The sequence below is a fragment of the Aythya ferina genome (genome assembly GCF_964211825.1).
Source record: "Aythya ferina genome assembly, chromosome: 10".
NCBI lineage: Eukaryota > Metazoa > Chordata > Aves > Anseriformes > Anatidae > Aythya > Aythya ferina.
In genome coordinates this window covers 1,195,712-1,223,685 of record NC_140306.1, presented here as the reverse complement: position 1 = coordinate 1,223,685, position 27,974 = coordinate 1,195,712, and the positions used below count along the sequence as shown (strand labels likewise).

Below are 27,974 nucleotides of genomic sequence, written 5' to 3'. Positions count from 1 at the left end.
TGGTAATAAGAGGTTTATGAGATTATTAAGTTTATAGAGCAAGGAGAATGGGTACTAAATCAACATTTTTGGCAACTCGCCTTGCCAACTTTTTTCATTCCTTTGTTTGTATGAGGAACAAAGCATGTGTTTGCAAATGCTGCTATTTTTATTTTATTTTTTTTATCCTGCAGTAAAAATTTAGGGACAGACTGTCCTCAGTCCCCAGGTCTGACTAGGAAGCCATGCATTCAGATCCTGGGGGGAAAAAAGTCCTTTAATTTCTGCACCGTGTTTACTTGTCCTACAACTGTACCTTATGTGAGGGTACAGCTCGGCAGGATGTGCCCTGGGAAGCGTGAGGCCTGGGCTAACACCTTCTTTCTGTCTGCTTCGCTGTAATTAACCCAGCTTTTATGGTCTTTATATCAACTGCGTGTTTTGTTTTAAGTGGCTTTTTTGTTTAAAAAAAAAAAAAAAAAAAAAAAGAAAAAAAAAGCAGTTTAGTGATAAGTAGATTGTTCTCATTTTCTCCTAATGATACGGTGCTGTAATATTGTTAAATTGGCTTTCTCATTTACTCAACATCATTTTGAAATCAGATCTGAAAACATCTTTTTTCTTGCCTTCAAACCTTTATTTTAGTTTCCCTTTGATACTTTATTTTTATTAACTGTATCATTTAATTATGTGTACAGCATTTTCCAGACAGAACTTCTGTGAAGGAGTTTTTTCAACAGCTTTGTATTGTGCTGCAAATGAAATATGATTTTCTGTTCTTGAAGCCTAATACCGTATTTAAGCACACAATACCTCATTCACACACCGTGCACAATTAGCTGCTGAGCTTGTAGGCTAGGCATCCATTTACCTTGGGGCGCGTTGCTGCTGCTCGGGTGCTGGAAGTGCCTTTCTATTCCTGGCTCGCCACTCGCAGTGCGGGCAGGGGGTGGGTGCCTGGGTGCCGGCTTCCCCCACCAAGCCAGATGAGCCATGCCTCGCTGCTGCCACTCGCAATGACAGCACTTTGCTGTGCATGCCATATTTTGCTCGATGTTTGCTGAACACGTTAGTGTTGGTGACTAGGAGAGGTGGCAAAGCAGCTCCTGAATGCTTGTTGGTCCGGTGCCCACTAGAGCCCACCTACTATAAATCATAACTTATTTTATGGGAGCTACTCCAGGCTGAGAGGAGTTTGGGGTTGGACATGAGGCTGGCTTTGCAGGTCCCATCGGTGCTGGAGGGCAGTGGCTCCAGCCTCAGAGCATCACCCAGTGGCTGTGGCTCCAGCTGAGCAAGGCACCTGGGGCTGAAGGCAGTGCATGAGGATGAAGGGAGCCTGTCCATGCTTGCTGACGCCTTTCACTTCCTTGCCTGTTTGTGGTGTGGTTTTCTTAGCGATCCTTTAAAAAAAAAAATAAAAAAAGAGCAAATGCTTTTTGATACTGTGAGCCATTTAAATCACTCTATTATCTAAAGACCAAGTGGTCACAGACTTCTCATATTCTCAGTTGGCATGTCTGCTCGGATTGTTGCCTGTGAGGGCTGGTTGCTATAGAAGTTGCTATAGAAGTCCTCTTGGAGTGGCACATTTATGGAGAAACTTGCCAGGTTCCTAACTGTCTGTGAAACCTCTCCCAGCTCCAGGACTGTGTGCAGCCTCTGTGCCCTAATTGGCACCAAACCATGCCAGCCCCGAGTGGTCCTACTCCTGGCCATGCTCTGTTTGAGGATGAACAGTCTCAGCATCTTCAGCACCCGAGGAGCAGTCTGGAAGCAGTTACAGATTAAGTTCAGTTTGTGTTTAAGTTAGGGGGGGCATAAAGAAATCAGCTCATATAACTACTTGAAAAATGTTAAAATCAGGTTGACTGCTTGGCAATAGGTTTGCATTTGAAAATGAGCAGCGTTACTGGTTTGATTTATATTTATTGCTACGTTAAAAGAAGCTGGATCAATGCTACACTACGTCCTCATTATAAACAGGAGCTCTGTTTTGAATTATAGATGTAACGTCCTACTGACTGATAGGCAATCATCTCAGAGATGAAAAGGAAGCCGCTTCACTTCCCTGTTGGCAACTCGGGGACTCGCAGACCGTGCTGGTCCCTGTGGGTGCCCTCGCCCACCTGCCTGGGTGCCGGGGCTGCGGGGCATGGGGATGGGGCATCTGTGGGGCTTCGGCCACTTGGCCATGGGGGTGAAGAAGAAGCAGCTGTGGGCAGCTGGCAGGCACAGAGGGAGAGGCAGCAGATAGCTGCCAAGGGAGGACGGGGTTGTGTTCTCAGGGGCGCGAGGAATCCTGGCTGCACGAGGCCACCCAGAGCTGCCTGTGCCCATCAAGCTGGCGCCTCGCTGCCCCGTGGTGAGGGCAGAGGGCTCGAGGTGCTGCTGAGCAGAGCAAAGGGCAGTGGGGCTGACAGCTCCCATCTTTCCTCACCACGCAAAAGGTGGAAGAGGCATTGTTTGAAGCATCTGCTTCGGCATTGCTGAAGCTGTTGCTGGATTCATTCCAGATGAATTTAAATTGGAAGGTGTTGCAAATGCCAGATGGAGTAGGGATATGTAACAGAGTCATGAAAGGCTTGGAAATGTAGGCAATATCTTTAAAGATAAACCCAGAAAAATAAAAGCTTCACAGGCCTTGAGGGGAAGAATCCAACGCCCCAGCCCTCAGTGGGCAGGAGCTGCATAAAAGGAGCAGTGACAAAAGATGCAGTGGTAAAAGCTGATTGCAGAGCAGGTCGGAACATTTTCAATACTGTTTTTTGTCTAAATACATCTGTTTCACTGTTGTTGAACACTTTTGTTCCGTATTGCCCTATTAATACCGCTGCAGCTTTGATGACTAAGAAAAGCAAGAAACAAACTCCTTCTCCCCCAGGCAGCTCCACTCTGTGCCCTGCCTGCTGCTGCGGGAGGTTGGGCGGGCAGGGGACTGCAACCCGTCCTGCCGATATCTCACCTCGTGTGCTAGCTGCTGGGCTGGCAGCGTACGTCTGAGGACTAGTCTTGAGCTTATGAACAGATGCAAATATTTTTTGTCCAGTTGGATGACAAGAAAATTGCAATTTCGGTGAGAGACGGTTATTATTGTTTGTTAACTATGGTAAGTTGGACCTGTCACAGCTGGGGGTGTATATTCCCACCTGAGGGAAGTGCTCTCAACAATTGATAGTACTGGATTTATAAACAGCAGTTTCGTAGGCATCTGCTCTGCTGGTTCGGCTCACCAAAACCAGAGAAACCCAGCTCCATCTCTTCCTTACCCTTGGCTACCACTAGCGCCTCCTCCCACGCTGCTTCTGTATAATGGCATTTCTCCTGGAGCTGGTGCCCTTTGTATGTAGGGTGACAAAAACAATGTTTGCGAAAGGCGCTTTATTTAAAAAATGAAAAACAAAACACAGGAAGCAAGTAAGAGATGGTCCTTGAAGAGTACAATGAGGCTTGTTCCAAAGTGCTCCTTTCACATTGCCATGTTCATTTTGCTTTGAAATAGCCATTTGCAGTGTTCTTTTTGCTCCTTTTTGACTGTTTATGTATGTGGCATGCCATAATTTCATTAAATTATTAACGTGGAGGATGATAAAGGCCTGTGTGGATAGCTAAAGTACATCACTTACTTGTTTTTGATGCTTTCCAACCTTGTAGAGAAACACATTTGGCAAAGGGCCTGTATAAATAGTTCATAACTCTCACTGAAATCAGTCACTCGGTGTCAGGGCACTTGGAGTGGTTTTGTCCTTTGACAGTCATCTCAAGGCAGAGCTGAGCACCAGAAATGCTGCGGAGCCCTGGGGAGCTCGGCTGCGCTCGTTTCTCTGCGCCCCGGAGAGGGGCTTCTGGGCTGTGCGGGGCCGAGCACTTCCCTCCTTCTTGTCTAGTACTGAGCTTCAGGTGTACTTTAGGATAAACTTTGTTTACCCAAAGTCCACAAGAATTGCAAATGCAATTCAAAAGAGTAACACGTGCTCTGTAAACAAGGTCTGCCTCACCTCCATGCATCTCCTCCAGCATCTGCTCCATGCGTGTGTTTGGGCAGCACCCGGGCGCATTGTTATCCACGGCTGGGTGGGAGAACTGCACAGAGATGTTGGGGATGGTAGCTACTGGAACAGAGAAATCTCGTTTTTACCAAGTACAGTAGGTTTGAATTAAAATCCTGAATTACGTATTTGAATGTACATCACAAAAAATGTGGCACTAATTCAATATTCATTCTAGATGAAAGTCATTAAGAGTAATTATCTCCAGGAATAATTTTCATGAGGCTATTCCAATTTTCAGTGAGTATCCCTTCTCCAAACAAAAAAATAAAAAAAGTTCAGAAATATCCTGATGCTTGTTTTTCTCCCAGATGATGATTATTTGCTAAATTCTGTATTCTACATTCTAATTTCCTCCTTTCTGGTGTTGCCATAGAAATCACGGAGCTGTCACAGACTCGATGCTTTCGGTTTTACTTTATCCTTTGTAATACTGCGTCCAGTACCTGCACATTAATTTCTCAATAACATCAAGGGAATAAACACGCTGTGATTGAGCCATAATTGCATCACTTTACATCGTGCCCGCGGTTACAGGAGCTGACTGGCAGCTCTGCCCGCAGGGTTGGAGGGCAGTGGCCGGGCTTTGGCGTGCTCCGGCTGCAGCCACCTCGCCAGGGTGAGCTCCAGCTGCAGGGCTCGTCCAACACCGCTGGTATCGTCTGACCAGCAGGTGGAAGCAGAGAAAAAAAACTCCTAAAGACTTGCATGTTTCCATGCAGTTCAAAGATGCTGTTTGCTTTTAAAATTGCAAGCCATTAGGGGATGGAAAACACTGTAATTTCTCTGAGTCTTGCATCTGGTCCACAGCATCCTGATCTGAGTGACTTTTAAAATAACCTGCTCTGTTTCTGATTCTTACTAGTGGGGTTTTTCTGTTGTTGTTGTTTTTTTCCTTTTTATTTTTTTTTTCACTCCATGCTTTTATTCATCATAAGCAACAAGGAAGTTAATTTGTACTTAGACCCCTATGTTTTGTTTTTCTATTTATTAAAGTGAGTTGGCGCTTCACAGATATATAGCATATCTATGCTAAGCATCTGGCACAATGTTAGGTATGCAGGTTCGGTGTTTAGTCCAGGCAGCTGTGGTCGTTGGAGACTTGTGGCACTGTGACTCCTGCAGCCTGGCTGTGTGCAGTTACGAGTTACTTAAGGCAGGGTGGGCAGCTGCGGAGCTGTGGTCATCGTCAGCAACAGAAGACAGAATAGGATCAAATTCATAGATAGAATAGAATTCATTGTTCCCAATCAGTTTAACTTGATAACAAAATGCAAATTTGTATTGTGTTTTTTTTTTTTTTTTTTTTACACAAAGTGATTGAAGTTCTCTTTATTTTCAGTAGATTTAAGCTTTATAATCTGCAAGTGTTGGCAGTGTTTGCAAAGAAGGGAAAGAAAACATTATGAAAGGAAATAAATACATAAATGTTATGCTGTATGCATAACAAAAGTACATTTAAGCTTCAACATGTCATATAATCAATTGGCCATTTCATATACTGATGTCTTCCTGAGATCACATGCTTTAAAGGGGAATATCAATGTGAAATCTAGAAAGAGAACAGAGATCCCAAACGAGGAGTCAGTTCATTGGTTTTATGGCTGTTTCTGCCTTTCTCTGCCATATCTCGGTGTTAAATGCTCTGTGCATGAACATTTAGGAACAGGACATGACAAACTTCCCTGTCTTCAGTGGGTGGTGAAGAAAGCTGTGTATATTTTTATAGCAGAAAAGACAATCTACATAAATGTTTCAGGTAGAGGCAGTATAACAGACTGACAGAAGCAGAAAGGCAACAGCCCTTGCTGTTTAAGCTGGAAAAAGAGATCAGGTCGTAGATCCTGCCGTTCTGATTCATGGCTCTAAAAGCATCTCTGTAAACTGAGTGGGACGGGTTTTGCCTAGTGAATGATCAAGACTTTTATTCTTAAATCATTTGCAGATGTTTGTTATTTCTTCTAGTCCTAAAAAAAAAAAAGTTTCTAACCTTGCTAGTGTCACCTGAGGTGCAGCAGAGCTCTGCGAACAGCAGTTCTGGCTCAGCTAACAGGAGTGATCCTCGTATCAATCCTCGCTCTATGAATTGTAATAGAGCTGCTGTAAGAGTCGTAATTGGTGAAATTAGTTTGGATGGTTGCATTAATATTCATGCATTCCTGCAACAGCACTGAGCTAATTAGTGTCTTTTCCTTCTCTATTAGGGTGGCAAAGTGGGACAGCACAAATCCGAGAGGTTAACTTCTGTGCTGCATGCGGCCACAAGCCTGGCTGCTGGCACGTGCGGGAGCCACGCCAGGAAGGAGTTCTGCAGGGGCACCGGGGGCGAGTCAGGCTGTCAGGGAGAGCCCCTCGAGTTCGGAGATGTAAGGGGGATGTGGAAGTTTGCTTCTGGGGAAACAAGGAGTCACGTTGTTCTCTGTAATTATTCTGCAGTAAGCAGGATGGAGCGGCCGGGAATCTGCAGGGAATACTCCTCCGCGTTGGCCTAGATATGGAATAGGTGGTCTGATTTTTCCATCGCTAATTTCCATAGTCCTAGAAGATAGCAGTGAAAGATTGGAAAACTTCTTGCCTGTTTCAGTGAGTTTTTGCTTTAATATGTTTTTCTTCTCACTGAAAGTTATTGAAAGAATATTGTTTCCCCACATTGCTAGGGAAGAGTGGCATATGGTACAGTAAACCTTATAGATAACTGAGGAACTTCTGGGGAACTTCTACCTTATAGATAACTGGGGTCCGCCTCCGGAGGAACCCATGGCAGTAGTGTCTCACCTTAATGCTGAGCAAACCACCCCAAAGCCCCAGCACTGTTGTCCCCATGGGCAGGGCCCTGTAGAGAATGCCCCAGTCTGCTTCTCCAGCCTGGGGAAAATAGAGGGCCAGGGGCAGGGGAAGGAGGTGATGCAGGGACCGTTTGTCTCTTCTGAGCAGCACTCTGATCTGCCAGGCACCCTCCTTCAGAGTATTAAATTGATTCGCCATTTCCCGGGGATAATTGGAGCAGCCGAAAGCCCCATGGCCTGTACAATGTGCCAGGCACTGTCCGGAGTCAGGAGGTGATTTGAAAAAATGCTGTACCAAGGCTGCGCTGACAGCTTTCCTTCAGCCGGCATCTCTGCCCTAGTTAATTAAAGCTCCCTGTAGGATTGCTCCTAATTAGGTGGTGCCGTTGCCACGTCCCCACTTCCCCATCCCATTGGGGCAAGTGCTGCAGTCAGGGCATTCACTGGGACCAGGGTAAGGCTGAGGAGACTGAGTCCCCAGGGACATCAGCACCCACAGGGACTGGGGACTGGTACAGCCGCAGAGACAATTCTTTTACATTCCTTCTTTTATTTTCTTCTTTGACATGAAGCGAAAGCTGTATGCTTCGCTCAACCTGTTTCACAAACAAATGAATAAATAAAATAAAGCCATAAATGAATCAAGCATTTCTCTTGAAAGCTTGAAAGGCAGAAATAAGGAGAAAATTCTATTAGTTCTATTTTTAAAGACTTGAGGGCTGCTTGGATACCATGGTGATAGAAGTGGTGTAAGCACCTAGATAGATACAAATCTCCTGGATGTCTGGAATAATTTAAATGGACCAGGACAGTATGCAAGAGGAAAGTATTTCTGTTTATCTGCTTTCCCTTCAGCTTTCTGTTGTTAAACACGGTGATTTCCAAGCTGTCAGCATGGATGTTAAAATCTGGCATTTCAGTCATGAAGAGCTGCAAAACAGTCCTCAGGAAAGCAGAGCCCGTTGAGGCAGCTCTGCGTGGCTGCAGGTGCAGGCAGTGAGCGGCACCCGGCGGGCTGGGGGCTCGGGGGGAGCAAACTGCATCCCCCAAACCTGCCAGCTGCAGCATAGTCCTGGTCCTGCCCAAATGCTGGATGGCCAGAGCACCTACGTAGGAAATATGGTATTTGAGGAGAGTGGCTGACAGCCATTTAATGCAGCTCCAAAATATCCCAGGAAAGCCTGCCAGGAGCTGCTGAGTAGTGCAGGGGGAAGTTTTGGGTGGTGGTGGGAGCTCCCCAGCATGGGGAGGAGGCCGGCATCCTCCCAGGCACCGTGCTGTGCTCGGGGGCAGAACTGCTGCCCCCCTGCTGCCAGCTGTCTGTCCCCAGTTATTAACAATAATGTTTCTGCCATTTAATGCCTGCCAGTGAGCTGTCAACTAGCAGCAATGCATAACTAACTAAGGATACTCCCAGAGCACTGTTATTGGGAGGGGAGGGGGAGAAGAAAAGAAAAAAAAAAAAAAAAAAAGGCTTGAGTCACTCAGTTGTGACCATATAATGACTCTGTATACAAATTAGATGGATTCACATAGTGCTTATCTAAATTAGGTTGCCATTTTACAATGCTAATTTTCCTGTTGGTTGCTTGTGATACCAGAACACAGCATTTCCAAAATTCCCGTGCTTCTCAGCTCTGAAAATGTGGCGTGATGCAGTGCCTCCCCAAACTGCAGGGTTAGCAGAACCTGCTGAGCCTCAGCCTCGAAACGCTGCCTTGATCCTTTTGAACTGCTTGTAAGGTTGATAACTGTGACTGCAGTAATTAGTAGCAAGTCTACAGATCTTGATGAAGTATGCACAAGGGGCTTGTTCCTCTGCGCTGTTCTTTTACCCTCCAGAGGAATAAATAACTGGAGGGAAGGGAATTGAAAAAAGTAATGAAGAAGGAAATAAAAACCCAATGCTTATTTCAAGAGCTGACACCTAGGAATCTGATAGACATTTGCAAGATTTAAGTGTAAAGAGGCTGCATTAAAAAAGCTACTAACAGCCTGATAAGAACACTGCTGTGCCGCGGAGCTGGAGCAGGAGGTGCAACAAAAGAACAGAAGTCATCGGCTGAGGGCTGGGAAAAAAGTCCAGATTTCCACCTGTCGTTCATGTTTTATTATGGCTTGTCACACACAAATAAGATGGTCACAGGCACAGCTTGCTTGTCTGGGGAGGCTCATGTTGTGAACACTGACAGCAGTCATGTGGATGCTTTTTTCAGTCCAAATTCTCAACATGTTTTCCAATGGAGAGCAAGGGTTCCTTCTCCTTCCCCCTCTCCCTTCTCTCTTGCCTCTCCCCCTTTGCAGAATTGGGGCTGGAAACACCAATCCTTTCTGCACGGAGCTCAACTGTGATGGCTTTAGGCTTCTGTAAACATGGGTCATGGAGCTTGTCTAATTTCTGTCAGTGAGGATGATGTGCTGAGCATTGCCCTGCTGGTCAGGGACTAATAGGGAACATCACATCCCATCACTGCCATCAAAACGAGCTCTTCTTCCTCCAGACCTTCCGGCACTGCTTAATTTGCTCTAGTGAGAGCTGATGAAGACCTGTTATATTCAGTTGTTCAAAATAATCTGACACCCGCCATTTTGCATAAAGTTTCTTTTCAGAAACATCTATTCACAGAGAAGTAAAAAAAAAAAAAAAAAAGTGATTTAGGGTATAAACTGCACATGCATAAACATGAGGTGATCTCCAAAGTCATGATGCTCATTTTAATACGATAAATACAGATGCACGATTATTTGCAGAGCGCCATTCATTGCCGTGTTAATTTTGTGGATCAGATCTTCAAGCTGCGCAAAGTGGTAGAGCTCCATTGAGGCCAATGGCAATTTTCACCAGCTGAGGATGCAATGCTCTATGTGAGATTTTTATTTCGTAAAAAGAGAAGAAAATATGTGGTAGCACATCGTTCCTTCCTGCCTGCAGCTTTTCCTCCGCCCTGCTTCCATAGGGGCCATGCAGTCTCCTGGTTCTGCGACGTAGTTGCAGTTCCCTCCATGAAGTAGGGGCACAGCACCACTGGGCTGGGTCCAGGCAGCTGCCTGCTGTGTGGTTTCAGGTGGTTCCTGAAAGTGAGCAGGTTTCTGTGGGCTGTTGGATCATGCATAGCACCTGGCAGGATCAATCCCTAAATCATGATGAGTGTGAGGACTTCTAGCGTTAGCACACTGATGTGTAGAGCAAGGACCTTGAAATATTTAGTGTTTTCCAGATACAGGCTCAGTACCTTTTATCTTCTGAGGTTTCAGGGTCAGAACGAGCCCTTTTATCTTAATGAAGGTCGCTTGCCCTGTGCATGGATCAGCTAAAAATTGTTATGCAAAACTTCAAGACATAGCTGCCAGCAAAATCCCCACAACTGAAAATGAGCCAAACTTGGAAAGAAAGGTTACAAAGATGCAAGACTGCCCAGGAAGCCCATTAGCAGTTTGATCTCCGAGAGCTCAGAGCCAACTTGCAGGCACAGCGATGAACCAGCCAAAAGGCCTGTCCAGCAGCCAGGGCAGTGCCAAGGAGAGCCCAAGTGATCATTTTATTGAAGGAAAACACGCTCCAAGTTTTGACATGTGGGTCCTGCAGTTGCCAGTCTGCTTTCCAGAGTACATCTTTCCTGCCAAAGGAAGAGAATTGGGAGAGAAAAAAAATATCAAACTTGTTTTAAAAAAACCTCTCTTAATATCTGGGTGAAAGTGGCTTTATTTGCTCTTGTTTTTCTTCAAATTTCACAGTATAAACAAACCTAACTATACACAACTGTGGCAGAATATCATAGGGCAAGTCTAGTGTAACGATTCTGCTGTCAGGGGAGAAAACAAAACAAGCCCGAGTTAGGTTAGCATGCCCTTTCCATGGACATTTTCTTTGATTAATAATCACATGTAATACCTTAGTATATAGAAGAGTGACAGCAATTTACACATGATACTTCAAAAGGACACTTGGGTGGCAATTGTGATTCTTTTTTAATGACTGGAAGTTATGTTAATGAGGGATTAACATTGATTGACGTGTTCAGTAGAGGTGTAAGATAGGTGAGGATTAGGAAAGGTTCTTTTTATTCATTTAAAATGACTACTGATGCATTTTACTTAGCATTAGTTTGATCATAGGCATGAATAAGCATTTCCTTGAGGGGCCAGACATTTTCTGTACAGTTTTCCTGGTCCATGTACCTACAAACATTTGCTATCTATCTGATTTTGTTGGAATACCTAAATTTACTGAGGGAGAAATATTTGCTTGGACAAATTACTGCCCCAAGTTGTATATACGACCTTCATCTAAGCAGATGCTTTAAGTAATTGTAAGTTGGTATGTGGCACAAGGAAAATCATATTTAACAAGGCTATTAAATAGGATGCATGATAATAAAAATAATCTCATGAAGAACATAGACTTCTGCAATTCTCCATAATCCTCTAAGCGACTCAGTTTACCAGCGTTCCTTTGACTCAAAGGATTAGTTTCTGTCTGTGACGTGTTGCCATGAGAGATCAGGAAGAGAATTGCATCCAGTCCATCACCCTGCACATCATCGGCCACAGGAGCCACAGCAGCCTGGTGAGATGCAGGTCAAAGCATGGGCAAAAGTTTTGTAAGAAGCCTGATGGGGAATCACCTTGCAGATGAGAATATTTCAAAGCGATTTTACCTTGGAGATGTGGGAAGAGGTAAGAAGGTAGAATTCTCCTTGGGAAAGAGAGCAAAATACAGAAATAGAGAAGTAAATAGATTAACAAGAGGACATTGAGTAGGAAAGGGATTCTGTTGAACATCTGAAACTGCATTGCAGCGGCTGCCCAGGCCACCCTGATTTTGGGAGGCTTTTCCTGCTGCGGCACTGCCAGGCTGCTCCCCAGTGACCTCCGGGAGGCTTCAGCCTCACTGCCTCAGAGGCTGCAGCATCTGCCAAAGCAGCACCGTGAGCCAGTGCTGCCAGGCGCGCAGCCACTCGGCCCTGCTGCCAGCAGCTTTGCCAAGGCATGAGTTCAGCAAGCAGGATAGATAGCACTGATCCTTCCCGTCCTGCCACTCAGGCAGTGTTATGCATCGCTTCTTAAAAGGGCCATATGACCCAACCTGCGCAGCGTTCCTTGTGGCACCGAGTTGGTTGCAGGCTGCTTTCCTTTCCTTTACTCTGGGCTTGCTGTCATGCAAGGCAAAGAGCTGGTGGCCTTGGTGGGGTGGATTTCATCAGGGTGCCGAAAGACAGAGTTCTCTGAGACCTTTACAACAACAAAAAAAAAAATATTCAGTGTCTGGTTGCTTCTGCATGTGTCTAATAACACGGCCCTTAGAAAGCAATTTGGATTAATTAGAATGTCCGAGCACTTTTGCGATAAAGACATGCCTAGTAATTATCCAGTGTCCAGAATAATCTATCGAGCCTGTGAAGTTTAAGTCTGAAAATTATTCTCCCCTAAGTATTTTCCTTTCTAGCTGTATTTCTGTTATTAAATTTGTTTTCCCACAAGTTAGATAAGAAGAAATGTAATTATTTAGCTGGCAAGCTTAATGTTGAGGTGAAGAAAACCAGTGAAGGTAAAAGTGTGATTGCCTTGTGTTTTTCCTGTGATAGTGCATAAATATTTATATACATGTAGAATTGCATGGTGATGATGCACTTTCTAAAAGGCCAGAGATGAAATATAAGGAAATAAAAGGTATAGATATTCACTGAAACTTCATTATGTCTTATAATTCTTATATAGAGAGTAGAAGAAATGTCAAATGCAGATTTCTCACATAATTATAATCCGCTCTCACATCTCTTCTTGCTGCATTTCCTCACTCTCCTTTATGCCTTGCGTCTTTGTCCTGAAGGACCTTGTTGGGATTCTTATGCTCAGAGAATACAACAGACCTTTTTGCTCGTGATAATGTTTATTTTGGAGAAAAATAAACATGAAATCAGAGGCAGACTAAGTACAATCACACAGTTTCGCTGGTGAAATTTATCCCCATGCCCAGGGTCTCCCTACAGAAGTCCCTCTTAAACTTCCCAGGGGAATACTAAGTATTGCCTATAACTGCCATATCTCTGGCCTTGCTGGCAGACAGTGGGGAAGCAGAATATTTCCTCCTGCTGGTGCAGGTATCTCTGTGGAAGCAGCCACTGTCAGAGGGGCAGGAGCATGAGGGTCTCGCCCCATGGAGAAGGCAGTGAGTGCCTTTGCTGCAGGGAGCAGGGCATGGAGTGCATGCTGGTGGTCTGCATGTGGTGGGAGGAAAGGCTGGTGTGCTGCGGGGCCCAGGTCTGACTGCTGCAATGCCTCTTGGCACATCGCAGGGCTGGTTACGGGGCCCATTCCTTTATTCACCCACTCTTTTTCTGATCAGAGTTTGTGCTGGCACAAACATGAAATGCAGCAAGAATGTAAGCAGGAGAAGGTTGCCTATGGAGCTTTTCCTACCCCAGCACAGCCCAGGTAGCCTGAACCTCTTGGTACAAAGCACTTCTCTTCTCCACAGTGAGGCTGGGCTGCTTAATCTGCATAAGCAAATTTTGCTTTCGTGTATTATTTAAGTGGTAAATGTGTTAGAGATGTGTTGTCTCAGACATACTTTAATCACTTTAAATAATAGTAAACTATCTTTAATTTTAAATACGTGCCCAGTTGCCCTGAGGTAGATTTCTCATTAACGTGATAATTTAAGTTTTTATTTGCAAGTTCTCTCTCCTTTGTAAACAAAGATTATATTCCTCAGGCTGTCTTCTCTATATGCACAATGAAGAAAATGCACCGTACCTGTATCGTTCTCATACAGTTTTAGTTCATAGTTCAAGGTTAGCCCTGTGATAGTTTATGTAGCTCATTTGCCTACAATGAAGGTTATTACATTAAATTTCTCTTATGATGGGTTAATGGCAAGATTATTCCTCCAGTAGAATTGTCATTGCTGCAGTAGGTGATAACTTTTAATAGAGAGGTACAAATAATTTATCAAGGATTTTGTTACACAGGCAAACTGGAACATCCTAGACTACTGCTGTAGCACTAATGAGCACAAGTGAATAAAAGGCTTGTAAGTGCTCCTCTTAATGGAGACTTTGCTCCAGATACTTGAAATTGAGAATGCACTTTGATACAAATGCATTTGCTAAAATTGTATGTAGGAATTTCCTGTTAACCACGCTATTTAGAAAGGATGTGCAATAAGAATATGTCATTGTGGTGTTCCTCATAGTACAGAAATACAGAAGTATTTTTCTTTGCTGTAGAAAACAGTTCTTTGCCATATGGACTGGATGCCACTGGAATTCAATGCACCTTAGATGTCCTGGAATGCTCTTCTGTGTTTTGTAATGGAAATATGGCAATTTGTGTCAATATGGAAGGGAAAAAAAAAAAAAAAAAAAAGAGAACCACCAGGTTAGATTTTATCTTTGAGTTCATTCAGGTCATAACTTGTCTCTAGCAGTTGTGAGCCTCAGGAAAGAAAATGAGTACTGTACATGCAGACATGGGATAATCTGAACTGTGTATACAGTCTGACCCTGAATTATAACACTGCAAGTGAGACATTTGCATAAATCTAATAGAACGTTAATCGGTAGTTGTGGCATATCTCCTTACTCCTCTCATCCTCATGCACACACCGTGCGTGGGTACTAACACTCCTGTGCTCGCCAGCCATGTGTCTGAGCATCATGGGCACATTTGGAGATGTTTGGGTTTAAAGGGAATCTATGCAGCTGGATATCACTGTGAGTACTGTAAGGGCAATGCTATTCCTATAAGCACAGGTAGATGTTTTGGTGTGGTGGGGAATATAGAGTTGGTTGCATATGAGGATTGGTTATATAGCTCTGGCTTCATCCTTTCAAATTTTAGTTATTTAACCATGGTGTCACCTGGGTGGCATGGTGTCATCTGTAGGCAGTGCAGAGAGCCTTGTCCAGCCCGGAAGGACAACGGTGAATAAAGCTATTAAGGCATGTTGGTTTGAGTGACCAAAACTGAAGCAAGGGATTAAAACAGGACCTTACGCTAATTCTTTTCAAATGGTAATTTTGATCTTGCTTCAACCTTTTAGTAACGTGCCGATCCAATACTGAATAGTTCAGTTTAGCCCAGAGCATTCAGAAACAGAGCAGCAGTTGGGAACAACGGTTTCAGGGGCTGCATCGTTTGCATATGTGACTTGCCATGGGCTCCTGAAGGACAAATAGGACAAATACGTTCTCTGCTGAGTGCCAAAGTTGGGGCTGATGTGTTCCTTTGCCTGCAGGGATGTGTCTCCAGTGCTACTGGTATTAGCCATAGGTTGCTGATATGTCCTTTATCAGTAGTGTCCGGAGCGCTAGCAGCACTTTTACTGCCATGTTGGTTAGAGATGCTCAGAACATTATTATATGTTCAAAATGTGAAGAGGAGCTTGTCTGTGGTGGTTCCCCTTGCTTGTGTGAAGTGGTGCACATCAAGACTGGGGGTAGTTTGGGAATTGCATCTGGGCCATGGTCCTGCACATCAGGATATGCGTGACTCTGGCAGCAGTGAATCATCTGAATGCAGGGAGTCTGGACGAGATGTTGGAAACATTTTTATGAGTTTAGACTCTTGGTTTTGTAATATCTAATCAGCAAAATTCACTCACTGGAATTCAGTTTTGCTCCTTAGGATATTCAGCTGCTTGCTGAAAGTTTCTTTACTATGGAATTGCAAATAAGCACTTCCAGATAAATTTGTAATGACAGATTTTAGATATGTTATTCGTTGAAGATAAGGAGGCCATAGGCTTTATTCATTTTGACCTCATAGCACCTCTCCTGTGAAGACAGGCTGAGAGAGCTGGGGGTGCTCAGCCTGCAGAAGAGAAGGCTCCGGGGAGACCTTAGAGTGGTCTGCCAGTGCCTGAAGGGGCTGCAGGAAAGCTGGGGAGGGACTTTTTGTCAGGGGGTGTGATGGTAGTGGTAAGGCCTTGGGATGGGCTGCCCAGAAGAGCTGTGGCTGCCCCATCCCTGGCTGTGCCCAAGGCCAGGCTGGGGGCAGCCTGGGCTGGTGGGAGGTGTCCCTGCCCATGGCAGGGGTTGGAACAAATGGTCTTTAAAGTCCCTTCCAACCCAACCCATTCCATGACTGTAAGGCATTTTCCTATTTTGAAAAGTTAGGGATAAATATTCAAATCACAGCCTTATTTCCCATGACAAACAGGGATGCTTGACTAGAAATGCAATTATGAGATATGCTCAAATACTAACGCGACAGCTTTCATTTAGCCTAATAACTAAGCTTTGAAGGACGATTGTGTTTCACATTGTATCACATTGCAGTTTGTTTCCTCTGTAGTGGGTTTGCTGTGCTTCTGAGTATTACTTTCAGAAAACTGTGTCATGTTATTGAGCATTTCTGTATCTCAGCCTATCTGCTAAGTAAGTCTTTACTGTTGTTGTGTTTATGGGGATACGTTCAAAATCAATGAGACTTATACTTGCAGATTTAAAAAAAAAAAAAAAAAAAAAAAAAGAACTTCTAAAATATGCATAGACAATATAAGGTTCAATTATATGTTTGCAATGAGTGGAGCAGTGTTTACACATAAATAAAACATAAAAGCTGGTTTGCTGTGTTTGTCTTCTGGTTCTGATTTATTTTCAAAATAATTAGAATTTCTGAGTCTGTATCTGGATGTGTGAGTTCCAATCACTGCAAGCATATTTGTACTTTTTTATATACTTATGTGTATAAATATACTCGGCGTATATCTGTGGCTTCACTTCCCTATCTGTTCACAGTGGCTGACTTTTCATTTTTTTGGAAATACAGATGCTAGTGTATGGGAATAGCATATATATATATAAGGAGAAGAAAATATACCCACTGCTGTTGTGCAGATCACATTCAGACTGGTTCTCTGCTCAGCACCTCTCTGGATGGTTTCAATAATTCTCCTGAGAATGTCTTGTTGTATATAAACCTTCATGCTGTGGGAAGTAGGCTTCAAATCCCTATGAATTACCTTTCAATGTGTTCTAGTCTGCAATGCGTGTTCAGAACGGGTACTAGGCAGCCATGCTAGTACCTCTCCTGGTACTCCTCTTCCTCTTCTGGATTACATGAGACAGGGAAAACCTTGATGTAAGCCTCTTCAAAATCTGAACCTACCTCAGACTGTCTCCTCTCCCTGAGACACCTCAGTTTCCTCCCTCTGATATATCATTGCCTGTTTTATCTGCTGGAGATATCGCTTAAGCAGTTCTTATGCTGTGAGAGAAGTAAACAACTCAAAAAGTACATTCAATCTTGGCACAAACTCAAAGGATACAGAACACACCTCTTTTAAGCTTTTTTTGCTCTATTCTCTTTTATGCGGTATCTTTGTAATTATGTTTTAGACATTGTGATGTGCCATGGGAGGAAAGTGTGACAGAATATCCATATATGTTATTTTGTATTCTGGTTTTGAATCACAACATGAGGTTGAAAAATCTGTCCCTGCAAAAGCAGCTTTGTGCTACCTTATGATTACACAAATGTGGCTATTAGAAAGGTTAGAGGGTCCCTGTACTCCCATCACCTTATGTGAGTTCAGCTAAAAATTGGCTTGAAGTATTAGCTCATAATAGACAAGATCCTTTGATGCTTTGTTAAGATTTCAAATTACCTCTAGCATAGTGCCATCTATTATTTTAATGCTGCTCTCAAGCTTTCATTCTATCAGGGCTGGAGTTAAAATATGAAGAGCTGTGCATTCTTGCATTGCAATGGGTGGGCAATCACTACTGATATTCTAACTGATGTATCCTAGGAGGAATATTGTAGTTAATATTGTAAAATCAATGAATATGCACTAGTATGTATAAATGTGCTGTGCTGGTCATAGCTCATCCACAAGATCTGCAAATCAGTAAAGTTTTATTGCCTTACTGGTTTATGAGCAAGCTGGCCAAAATTCTTAACTTAAATATTTCACTTAAAATCATGAAGTGCAGAAGTTTTGTAATAGTACGTGTTCTTTTGTCTCTACTATCAGTTGTACATCTGATACAGGAGATAAATAATTTTGCTTGCCTATGGGAACTGAAAGAGGTTTCCTATGCCAGAATGTGTGTATTGCGGAAGCTGGAGGGAATTTTGGCTTCTGTAGGAAATGTAGAGCCTGGTGTCCATCCTGCATCCTTGGAGGAGGGCAGCAGGAGACCCTTGGTGGCTGAGGTCCTGGGGGACCTGCTGCAACTTGCTGCCTTGTGTCTGTGCTTGCCCAGCCTGACCCTGCTCTGAAAAAAAAATCTTCATGTATTTAGGGCTAGAAATAGTAATTTTAAAAATAGAAATTATTTTTGAGGTTAATAATATTAAGTGAAATTATAGATAAAACAAGATAAATTATAATGTAAGAAAAATAAATAAAAATTGAGTTTGCTTCTAAGAAGTGATCATTGAGAAGCCATCTTCTTCATGATTGCATAAACACAACTTAATGCCCAGAGAGAAATTTCCACATGCAAATCAGACAACTGTGCATTGAAATATCTTTTTCCATTTCACTGTAAATTCAATTACTGACTTCTTTTTTTTTCTTGACAGTTTTGAAAATGGATATTCAAGGAATGCTTTGGAAAAAAAAAAAAAGTCCCAAAGTAGTCTTGCAAATACAAATAATATCTGCAAACAAAAGGAATGCTTTTTTTCATGTTGTTGCTGGTGTGCTGTCACAGGACAGCTGATCCCACTGAAATGTTAAGGAATATGACATGTCTTTTGAAGAACACAGGAGCATATTTTTGTCTCCTAAAGGAAGTCTTAAATATGTATGAAGCTTTTGTGTCCAAGCTACACGATAGACTGAGATTTTTATTTAAGTAATTCCCTAAAGGGAAGACAGTGAAACAGTTTAATTCCATTTGGGCCTCACCTATTTCTAAACCAATGTGCAATACTGACAGTGCTGCTGAAGGCCTGTTCTGTCTTTCTCAGAGGTATTCTGCTCTTGCAGGAGCAGTGCAGTGGGAACTGTGCATTTTGGCACGGCCTGGTTCAAAGGTTTCCCAAAGTTTGATTATTATTTTTGGTCCATAAAAAAAAAAAAAAAAAAGTTATTAGACTGTTAAATGTTAAGAAAAATAAAAGCACTTTCTGGAACTGTAAATCTCAAAGCATTCAACAGAGTAGGTTATATCAATATTGGTGCTTCATTCCCCTGTTAGTTCTCTATTTGCAATAGGTTCTCAACCACGCCTTTGATTCCTATGTTACAGATGAAGGTAACATAGGTGGGCTTGACTTAGGAGCAAAAGCCTGGAATTGCAACCTGTAGATGTTGCTGTCCACTTAACTCTTGTACCTCTTCCCATTGGAAACGCATTTGATCTGAGTTTTCTTCTTTCTTTCCCCCTTTTTATTTTCTCCTCTGAAAAGAATAGCAGCTTATTCAGGTGTATTTACTGTTTTATGGCAGTGCTGAAGCATGGAGACTGGCTAGCTGGTTGGATGGGAACAGGTTAAAGTGACTGCAGTCACAATAAATGGGACAGTCTTGCTTTGCAATGAATGCAGTGTCGTTGAAGAGATTTCTTCAAAATTTTATTTATACCTCTGTAGGAAGAGAAGAGAGCCTGTAAGTTCATTATAAATTGATTCATAGTACAAGAATTTGTAGATCTTAGCCACTTGGAATACATTTAGTAAGACAGTTATCTGTCTTTGTGTGCCTGTGCACCCTAATGCACAGATTTGACAACTGAAAGTATTAACAAAGAACATATAAATGGAAAATTCTCAGGGCAGAATACGTAAGCTTGTTGAGACAAGTGTCTGTTCTTACTTGTGAGAAGGACGGCAGTTATGTACAGCCTCATAAAGGGATGAGATACCTTTTTTTGTGCAAGACCTAATTTTCATTAAAATTGTGGATCCTGCTTGCAAGTCATCTATCTAGTGTTCTTTTAGCATTTAAAAGCTGTGAGCTCACCTCACATTCTGCAGATACAAAAGCCCAGGCTGTGCCATAAGCTCACAGTTGTCACAAATAGACCTAGCCCTAGGCACAGGTCATCGATGAAATACATGTATAGGGATATTTCCTATTTGGTGACATCTCTCATAGTAGTAGGTGGTGGTTTTTTTCTTCCTTCTTGTTTTCTAAGTTGATAGAATGCTCCCGTGAGCTTTGCGGACAGTACTAATTGCTATAATTATTGTTCCCTTAATTGCTACAATTATTTTTGCTGGAATAATTCGTATGAGTACTTTCCTATTCTAGAAAAGGAAACAGAATAAACCTTGTAGATATGGAAAATACTCCCAGCTTCCCACTATAATTCAGGTTGTCTTCCTACTTGATTGTCATGATGGTTATGTTAGGGATGAAGGATGATTTATGTGCCTGGAAATAGTCTCTTTCATATGCTCTTCTCAGGTTTGAATTAAATTCAAAACAAACAAACAAAACACCTTGAATTGAACACTAATTAAATGAGAAGGCCAGCGGCATTCATTTTGTTATTTGAGAAAACCAAAGTGGCCTTGGAGGTATTTGTTTCAGTAATGGATTGCCTCCATGGCAGCGTTGGCAGTCAGGGAGGGACAGACATTGGAGGTCCCTTTAGGCGAGGCGTTGCTCTGGAAGCACCAAGGTGCTGAATTAGGAGGTTTCATTAGGCAAAGTGTTGCTCTGGAAGCACCAAGGTGTTCCCTCCTGCTCCAGGCCACCTGCTGGGTGCAGGGCCATGGTGCAGCACTGCCTCGTAACAGCCCTGTTAGGGTCTGTTACTGCCCTGTTTGGTTACAGTAAGTCGTTTAACAGGACTGGTCTTCCCTCTTACTTTCCACCCAACAATCTGCATGGAGCTTCAGATGTTTTTTTGTTACGTAGTGAAACTGAAATATGTGCTGCAGAGCAAGACAGTTTGGTGAGATGAAATTCCATACCCTCCCTGATGCTACCAGTCACCGTGGTACTCCCCAGATGTCTGATACGGAGAGGTCCACACAGAGGTGACCTTGTCTGGCTTTTCATTGGTATATCGAGAATATTTGTACTTCTCCATAAATTGGTAATTTTGCTACCCCACATGGAAGCCCCCAAAAGAAAAACGAGCTTGCATGAGGTTTGGGAGCTCTGACGTAGGCCCTCAGCTGCAGAAGCTGAGCGCTTTTGAAAGCCTCTCTCTTAAAAATGGAAGTTGAGTGATATGTTGTCCTTTTGGTCTATGAGATCAAGTTCAGAGAAGACCCACTCGGCTATCAGCTGAAGTCACAATACTGAACAAGTGGGGTGAGGTGGAGCTCAAATGGCATAGGGAGGCTTGGCAGAAGGGGCAAACACAGGCTGAATTTATGTACATGAATCATTTATTGAGTTTATTTTCTTGGTGTTTCTTTTTTCCTCTTGAAGATATTTCTGTTTTATTAAATGCACTTCTCCTTCAGGCTCAGCATCTCATTTGTATTTGATGTTGTTTATATTTGTATGTCTGTACCTTATGAAATATCTATCCAATTCCCTTGTAGGTGATTGTGTTGATCTCTAATACATCATTAGGAATTCATTGTGGGATGAAGTAAAAGAGGCAGTGATGTGAGCAAACAGGGCCCTGTCTGAACACCAGGAGCTTTAGTAATTGGTAAACAGAGTGAGAGAAACTGAGGTGAGCCGTAAATAGATTCATGTTTTCTGAAAAAAATTGTTATACAAATGCCCTTCTTTAGATGTGCTACTTCTGCTGAGAAGTTGCTCTGGTGGTGTAACTTCTGTGTGCAGCAACAGGTTTGCCATATGTTAACACCTTATACGCTATGGCAGAGCTGTGGAGAAATAATTCTTATTGTTCTGACAATTGATTTACGTGAAAGCTTTTTTTTGTAAATTGTTTTGCCTCATTTTCTAATTGACAACATTTGATTCTTGAGTGTAAAAATCAGCTTGAAATGCACTACTTCTGAAATTTCATAATAAAGCATAATAGGGAAGGATTATCAAAGCACTTTAGTAGGATTTGTTCTCATCATTATCCGAGGCTGTTGGAAATATTATTACCCAGTCTTTTAAGAGCCCTAGAGGAAGAATTGCAGCAATATTTGTTGTCATATGCACCTTTCAGGAAAGACCCCCTGAAATCAGGCACATGGTGCTAGGAAGGCAGCACGAGACAGCCCACCCCAAGCTGCTGGTGTGCCAGCACTGAGCTTTTGGAAGGGCAGGGCAGGAGGAGAACAAGGCAATGGCAATACTTGTTGTACATCCCCTGGGTCCATGCCACAGGGCTGCAGGGTGCCCTGGCACACAGCCAAGAGCCCTGGTCACGCAGTGCCCATGGGTGTCAGCTGCTGGCAAAATGCAGAGGGCTCAGATTCCCACTGCAGCCTGGTGGGGATCAGCAGAAAGATTCTCCTCTGTTGTCTTTGCAAGCACTAGGTCACTGGTCTTGTTTTGCATCTCTGGTGAAATGTTCTTCCTATTGGGAACAATGTGAAAATGTAAAAAGCGTAGGTGAGTTTAGCCCACAGAAAGCAGCTAGCTAGAAGCTTCAAGTACTTTTTTAATTCAAGGCAATAAAAACAATTATGTGCAGTTCACAGGATGCTGAAGCTGTTTGTTATGCAATTTGAGATGTAAATGGCGAACAAAGAGTAGTTGTACTAACCGATGATTAAATCCTGACATGAGAAGTTTCTACATGAATAAAATCTGGGACCTAAACAGATTTAAGGTTGTTAGTCATCCATCAATTCACACCAAAGAGTTTAGCAGCCAAGTGAAAAGTCTTCAGGCATCTTATTTGCACAGAGTGAAATTACTGGCAGGTTTGTGCAGTTTGTGTAGACTGACACTGCCCTGTCAAATCAGGAAGGTTCAAGAGGCTTTATCAAAGTGGGGTATGCATTTTTTTTTCCATTGTCTGGAAATCATATTAATGAAACTTAATAAGAAGTTGAAAGTAAAATTGCAGCAAACTGTGAACTTAATATTACCCTGGTGGGAGCTCATTAATATCTCAACAGGTATACTCATGCATTATCTTAATTGCACATGATCCTTCAGAAAATTGCCTTTTCTCGAGTTTTCTGATGACTGTCCTTTGGTGAGGGGGTTCAGGTGCATCACTTCATTATTCTTTTAATAAGTTACTGAAAAGGCAGCCTACTGCACTGACAGGCCAGTTCTTGGCATGCCCAGTGGGGATGTGTATGGGGAGGAAAATGGAAAACGTGCAGTTTTTTCCCCTTGAACCAACCTCCTTCGAAACTCAACAAGTTTGCATTCTGAACTGCTAAGTTCTAGACCCAATGATGGAAGGTGTTTAATGTTGCAAGCAGTGACTTGGAGCCCATCAGAGACGTGTTTTATTCTTGGGATTTTCTGGTGTGGCTTTTGGTGCAACTGCTCATGACACAGACCAGCTTTTCAAACAAGGCAACCAGGAGTGGTGCAGGGATGCAGAGAGAGCTTTCCATTAGCAGAGGTAAATGAGATTAATGAAGAATAATGCTGAATGTTAAAAATAAATTAACATTAATTAATCACTGACTAATGGAATGCTCCCAGCATTAATCATTCACTCCTATTGAAATCAGAACATCAGCCAGGGAAACGGCACAAAAAAGTCCTGCGTGTGAATGTGTCTGCCATAGTCTGTAAACACAGCCCTTTCTTACGGCCGAGAGTAAGGGCTGGGGGATTTTTATCCTCTGAGCTTTACAGATCACAACTCTACTGCCAAGATTTTAGAGCCACTTGGAAAGTGGAATGAGGTTCCCTAGAGCTTTCTGATGTTTCCAACATGTTTCAGAACAGAAAATAGAAAAATGTGATGGAAGAGAAAGCTTGCTTCTTTAAAATGGTTTTGAAAGAGGGATGATCAAAGACAAGTAGCAGATTTTAGCAGAATGAAAGAAACATAAATCATTTAGAAGTGACAGACAAGTATTTGACGGGTTAATTAAAAATAAATAGAAATACTCCATGCTAGGATTCTGACATGAAGCCATTGTAACAGTTGCTGGATCTGTTGCCATTGCAGTCCTTCCCATGGCAGCAGGGTGTGACGGCTCCAGCTGGATCGCTGCAGAACCAAGAGGAGAATGAGTGTGGCTGAAGGGAAGAGGAGTGGTGTGTATGAACACCCGTAGAAATGGGGAGAGACACAGGGAAAGGAGGAGCACAAACCCTTTATTTAGGTGCTGTCTGTTCACTTGGGAAGTCTATTGAAATGGGTCAACTCGCCAATCTTTTTTGCGTGCAGGTTAGCCAATACTGTCTGATATCAACAACAAAAGCAAACCAGAGACAACCAGCAGTGGTTGGTGAGTGCCAGGATGTTCAGTGGGCACACTGCATGGCAATAGGACTAGGTTTGGGATCATTCTCACTGCTCCGGTTTTGCTGGCATTGCCTTGCAGCTTGTTGTGCCTTTCACTCACTCATCCTTTGTCTGTGCATGCAGAGGCGGCTTCCCTCAATGGGACTGGCCACTTAGCGCCCTTCCACAGCACTAAATGTGGGTTTTACAGACTGGCCAGACAGTTCTCCCTCTGTCCAAAGGGATGGAGAGAGCAGATATGGCTAGTGAAAGTCCAGCTGGTCAACTGAGTTCCTGTGTGGACAGCTTTACTTCTATTTGCATGATGTGTGGCCCTGGGGTGAGCCAGGAGCTACAGCCTCCTGCATTGACACGAGGCTGTGCCAGTCTGAAAAAGCTGCTGTGCATGCTCCTCAGAGTGGGGGCTGGACTAGGGGGAAGAATTCAATAACCAAAGTGTAATCAAACTGCAGCCCATCTTCTTTTCATTCCCCCATGCATGTCCCTTCTTGTATCTTCAAGATATTTGGGAACAGAGAGCCGCAAAGTTTGGCTAGCTCAGGGGCTGGGTCTTAGTGAACTGACTATTAAAAAGGAGAAGAAATGCCAAACTGTTGGGTTTTAGCTGATGTAACCAGATGTTCAGTTTGCACAGCGGGGATGCTGCCTGGGTGCACAGGAAGGAGTGTGGGAAGGGAAAACAGGTGTCAGACATGCTCTGACATACCGAACAAAGTTGGTCTCTAGTGGCTTTGGTCTATGTTGTAACCATTTAATTACTTTTCTTGCCTTACAAAAATTCTGTTTCTTCAACTCTATATGTTGCTTTTAGATGTCCTCTAAGAGAAGTTGATAGAAAAAAACAATATATGTTTTTAATACTGAAGTGATTTAAACAGCCAGAAGTGTTTAATATTTTATAGACAGAGGAAAAAAACTTAGAAGACAAAAGGTCTCCTAAGTAATATAAGCACCGGAACAAATTCTGTAGAAGCTTTGTTTTTTTCTGTAAAAGTGCAGAATATGGTCCTTTTGATTTTCAGTTGACAAAGCAGTTGTTTACAAGTTGGAATACAAACACTTGCCACAGGTAAAATAAAATCGTATTTCATCCCTCCTTTTATTTATAATTAAAAAAGCAGCACTTGACTCTCAGTGTGACTCTGTGTGGGACTGTATGGTGTGCGCTGGATGCTTGTCTAATTAGCAGTGGGTAAGCAGCACCCCCAAAGGCAGCCTGGTTAACTGTCCCCTTAATGATGGCAATCCAATGGGCAGATGAGTGAAGCTGGGAAGCAGCTGAGCTAGCTCCGTTAGTTGCATTGTGCAAACGAGAAGAGAGATATCCTAAAATGTCACCAATCATTTATTACAACAGTGATCACGGGCACAGACAAATTAAGAATTCCAATTAGTTTTGAAGCCAGGGTGCCCAGTATTTTCTGTGCAACCCTAAGGTGCAGATTAAAAATCAAGAACCCTGATAAATTGTTGTAATCGATCTATTTGTCTTTGAGAGTGGTCCCCAAGCTTTGCTGGCCCCTAGGCAAACCACTGAGCAAATAAATCATGTAACAGTGGTCAACACCATGCTGGCTTCTTCCCGTCAGCCTCGATGTTAACTTTTTTTTAATTTTCTGTGACTGGAGCACTGGCAGGGTGCTGTCCGCAAGCCATGGATCTAAAATAGATCTGGCAAGGCTTCGTAGACGTCTTGCATTAAAAACCTAACGCCCCCAGCTCCCGGCTGCCTGGCTGTGAAACCAGGGGATGTGCAGGGGGTGCTGTGGCACGGGAGAAGGACGGACCCCTCTGAGCAGCTGGACTTCAGGTCTTAGGTATCCACAGTGACAGTCACCATACATGTTTCATTCTGGGCTCCTGTTGACTGGTGCTAAACAGACCCTAAATAAGCCATGTGCTATGGTTTATTGTTTTTTATAATAAACCAGTAGATACTACCTTTAAAAATAGGAACATATCTCTACAAATGTCTGTGTATTTAATAATTTGGGATAGTTTGGATACATTCTCCTATCTCCGTGGTCTTCAGTGGCAATTCTGCTTTTATGCTGCTGTGGTCGTTGCTAATGTACATCTGGGCATAGCGTGTATCCCTGGGAAAAGCCACATTTGCTCTCATCTGCTGCTGACCTCTGTGGGCAGGGAAGGCGCCAGTCCCTTGCAGTACCGAGCCTGGGGAGATATAATGTTGGCTCTTCTGAGAAAGCAAGAGTGCTAATAAATACTTGTGGAAATGCTGTGAGGAGAGAGAATATGAAAATGCAGAAGATGCTTGTACTGAGGCATGAAATACTGACCTTCCCACAGTCTAAAATCATTATATATGATCATGTTTGTGTATATTTCAAATCTTTTTTTCCCTCCTTGGCATCTCAAGTGAGAGTTATGGAAGGCTCCTTAAATTAAGGAGCAGTCCCAGACTGTTACTCAAACAGTTGCATAATGTGTTTGGGGATTAACATGCTGTCAGCTTGATAACTGCTTTGGGGCCTTTGTTATCGAGGAGAAAATAGCCCTAGACAATATTCTAGTCTCTCTGCTATAAAAAGTAACTTTCAGTCTATGTCGCACGCTGCCATGAGAAGGAAATATTCCAGGGACTGATGAAAGCTTCTTCTGGCTTTTAGTCAGTGAGGACAGGTCTCGATTTCAGTCCTGCTGGATTCAGGATCCCAAATAACCTGACTCTAGGAAAACCAGACCACCAATAAAAAGGATGTAGAAAATAAATGGTTTGTGTGCACTGCATTTGATTAAGGTTGCCTTAGTGGAAGACGTTATAAATGTAACCGTGTGCCGTCGTTTTATATTGACTAATGACTTTTTTTTTTATATAACTTTCCATTTGAAGTCGATTAAAAGATCATTTCTTTATTTGTATGTTCTAAAGGAACATGGCAAAGAGCTACGGATTGCTGTAAGGAAGGTGAACTGAGGCTCAGCGGAAGATAACTACTGAGACAAGTGCAATGTGTATGTGAATGTGTATATTTATCAGAAATTATTTTTTTCTACAGATCCCACAAATCAGTTATGCCTCAACTGCACCAGAGTTGAGCGATGACAGGCGCTATGATTTCTTCTCACGTGTGGTTCCTCCAGATTCCTTCCAAGCACAAGCAATGGTGGACATTGTGAAAGCTTTGGGATGGAATTATGTGTCCACTTTGGCATCTGAAGGGAATTATGGAGAAAAAGGAGTCGAGTCCTTCATGCAAATTTCCAGAGAGGCAGGTAGGCAACGCCCACCCTCCCCCCAGAAAACGCTGCAGAAATAATTGATGTTATTTTGTACCAAATGTTATGTTATTTTTCCAGAACATATATCTGATTTTAAAGTTGTTCCAGTTCTTTGCAATGCCTTTGTAATAGCTCCTAGGTGCTCTCATTCCTAAATTGCTTATGGAGTTTTAGAAAGTTTGAAATGTTAGTGGTTTTCAATCATTTCTGGAGAAAATAGAAAACCCTGAGTCTTATCAAGCTTTCAGTATCCCACCGGACAGCATTATATTATGTTGACATGGGTAGAAGACAGATTTTAAAGTGTTCAGCTTTTATCTCTCCACAGCTAGAAATTCTTTGAAGACTGCTTGTTACTAGACATCGACTTGTGTCATACTACTGCTGTTCATGTTTCAGATCACTGCCTGATTGTGTTTTGCTTTTCTTAAGCATTTCTCTTGACCGATTCAGCTGAGAAAATTCATACATTTTACCTGAAGGCTCACAGATTGCTGGCCTGGGTTAAGGAGGCAAGAAACTCAGCAGCATGGCATGAGGCACATCAGACCTTTGGTGTGATGCATCTTGTGCACCATATTTTTCTCATTGCCTGAATGTTTCATTTAGTGGTGTCCCAAGAAGGACAAAAAAAGTGAAAATAAGCA

General features: G+C 42.9%; 1 protein-coding gene and 1 long non-coding RNA gene across 8 annotated transcripts in view; both read left to right on the top strand.

Moving 5' to 3' along the window:
• The window catches only part of GRM7 (glutamate metabotropic receptor 7), a 263,150-nt gene that overhangs the window by 60,029 nt on the left and 175,147 nt on the right, over positions 1–27,974 (top strand). For all 7 annotated transcript variants that reach the window (XM_084530369.1, XM_084530366.1, XM_084530365.1 and 4 more), the window contains exon 2: positions 27,105–27,321. In XM_084530369.1, coding sequence (XP_084386495.1) covers positions 27,105–27,321 — 217 coding nt within the window. The remainder of the gene's footprint in view (positions 1–27,104; positions 27,322–27,974) is intronic.
• Positions 6,345–10,753, top strand: LOC311441892. Its single transcript, XR_014696321.1, has 2 exons — positions 6,345–6,394; positions 8,416–10,753. It is a non-coding gene; the product is annotated as an uncharacterized lncRNA (long non-coding RNA).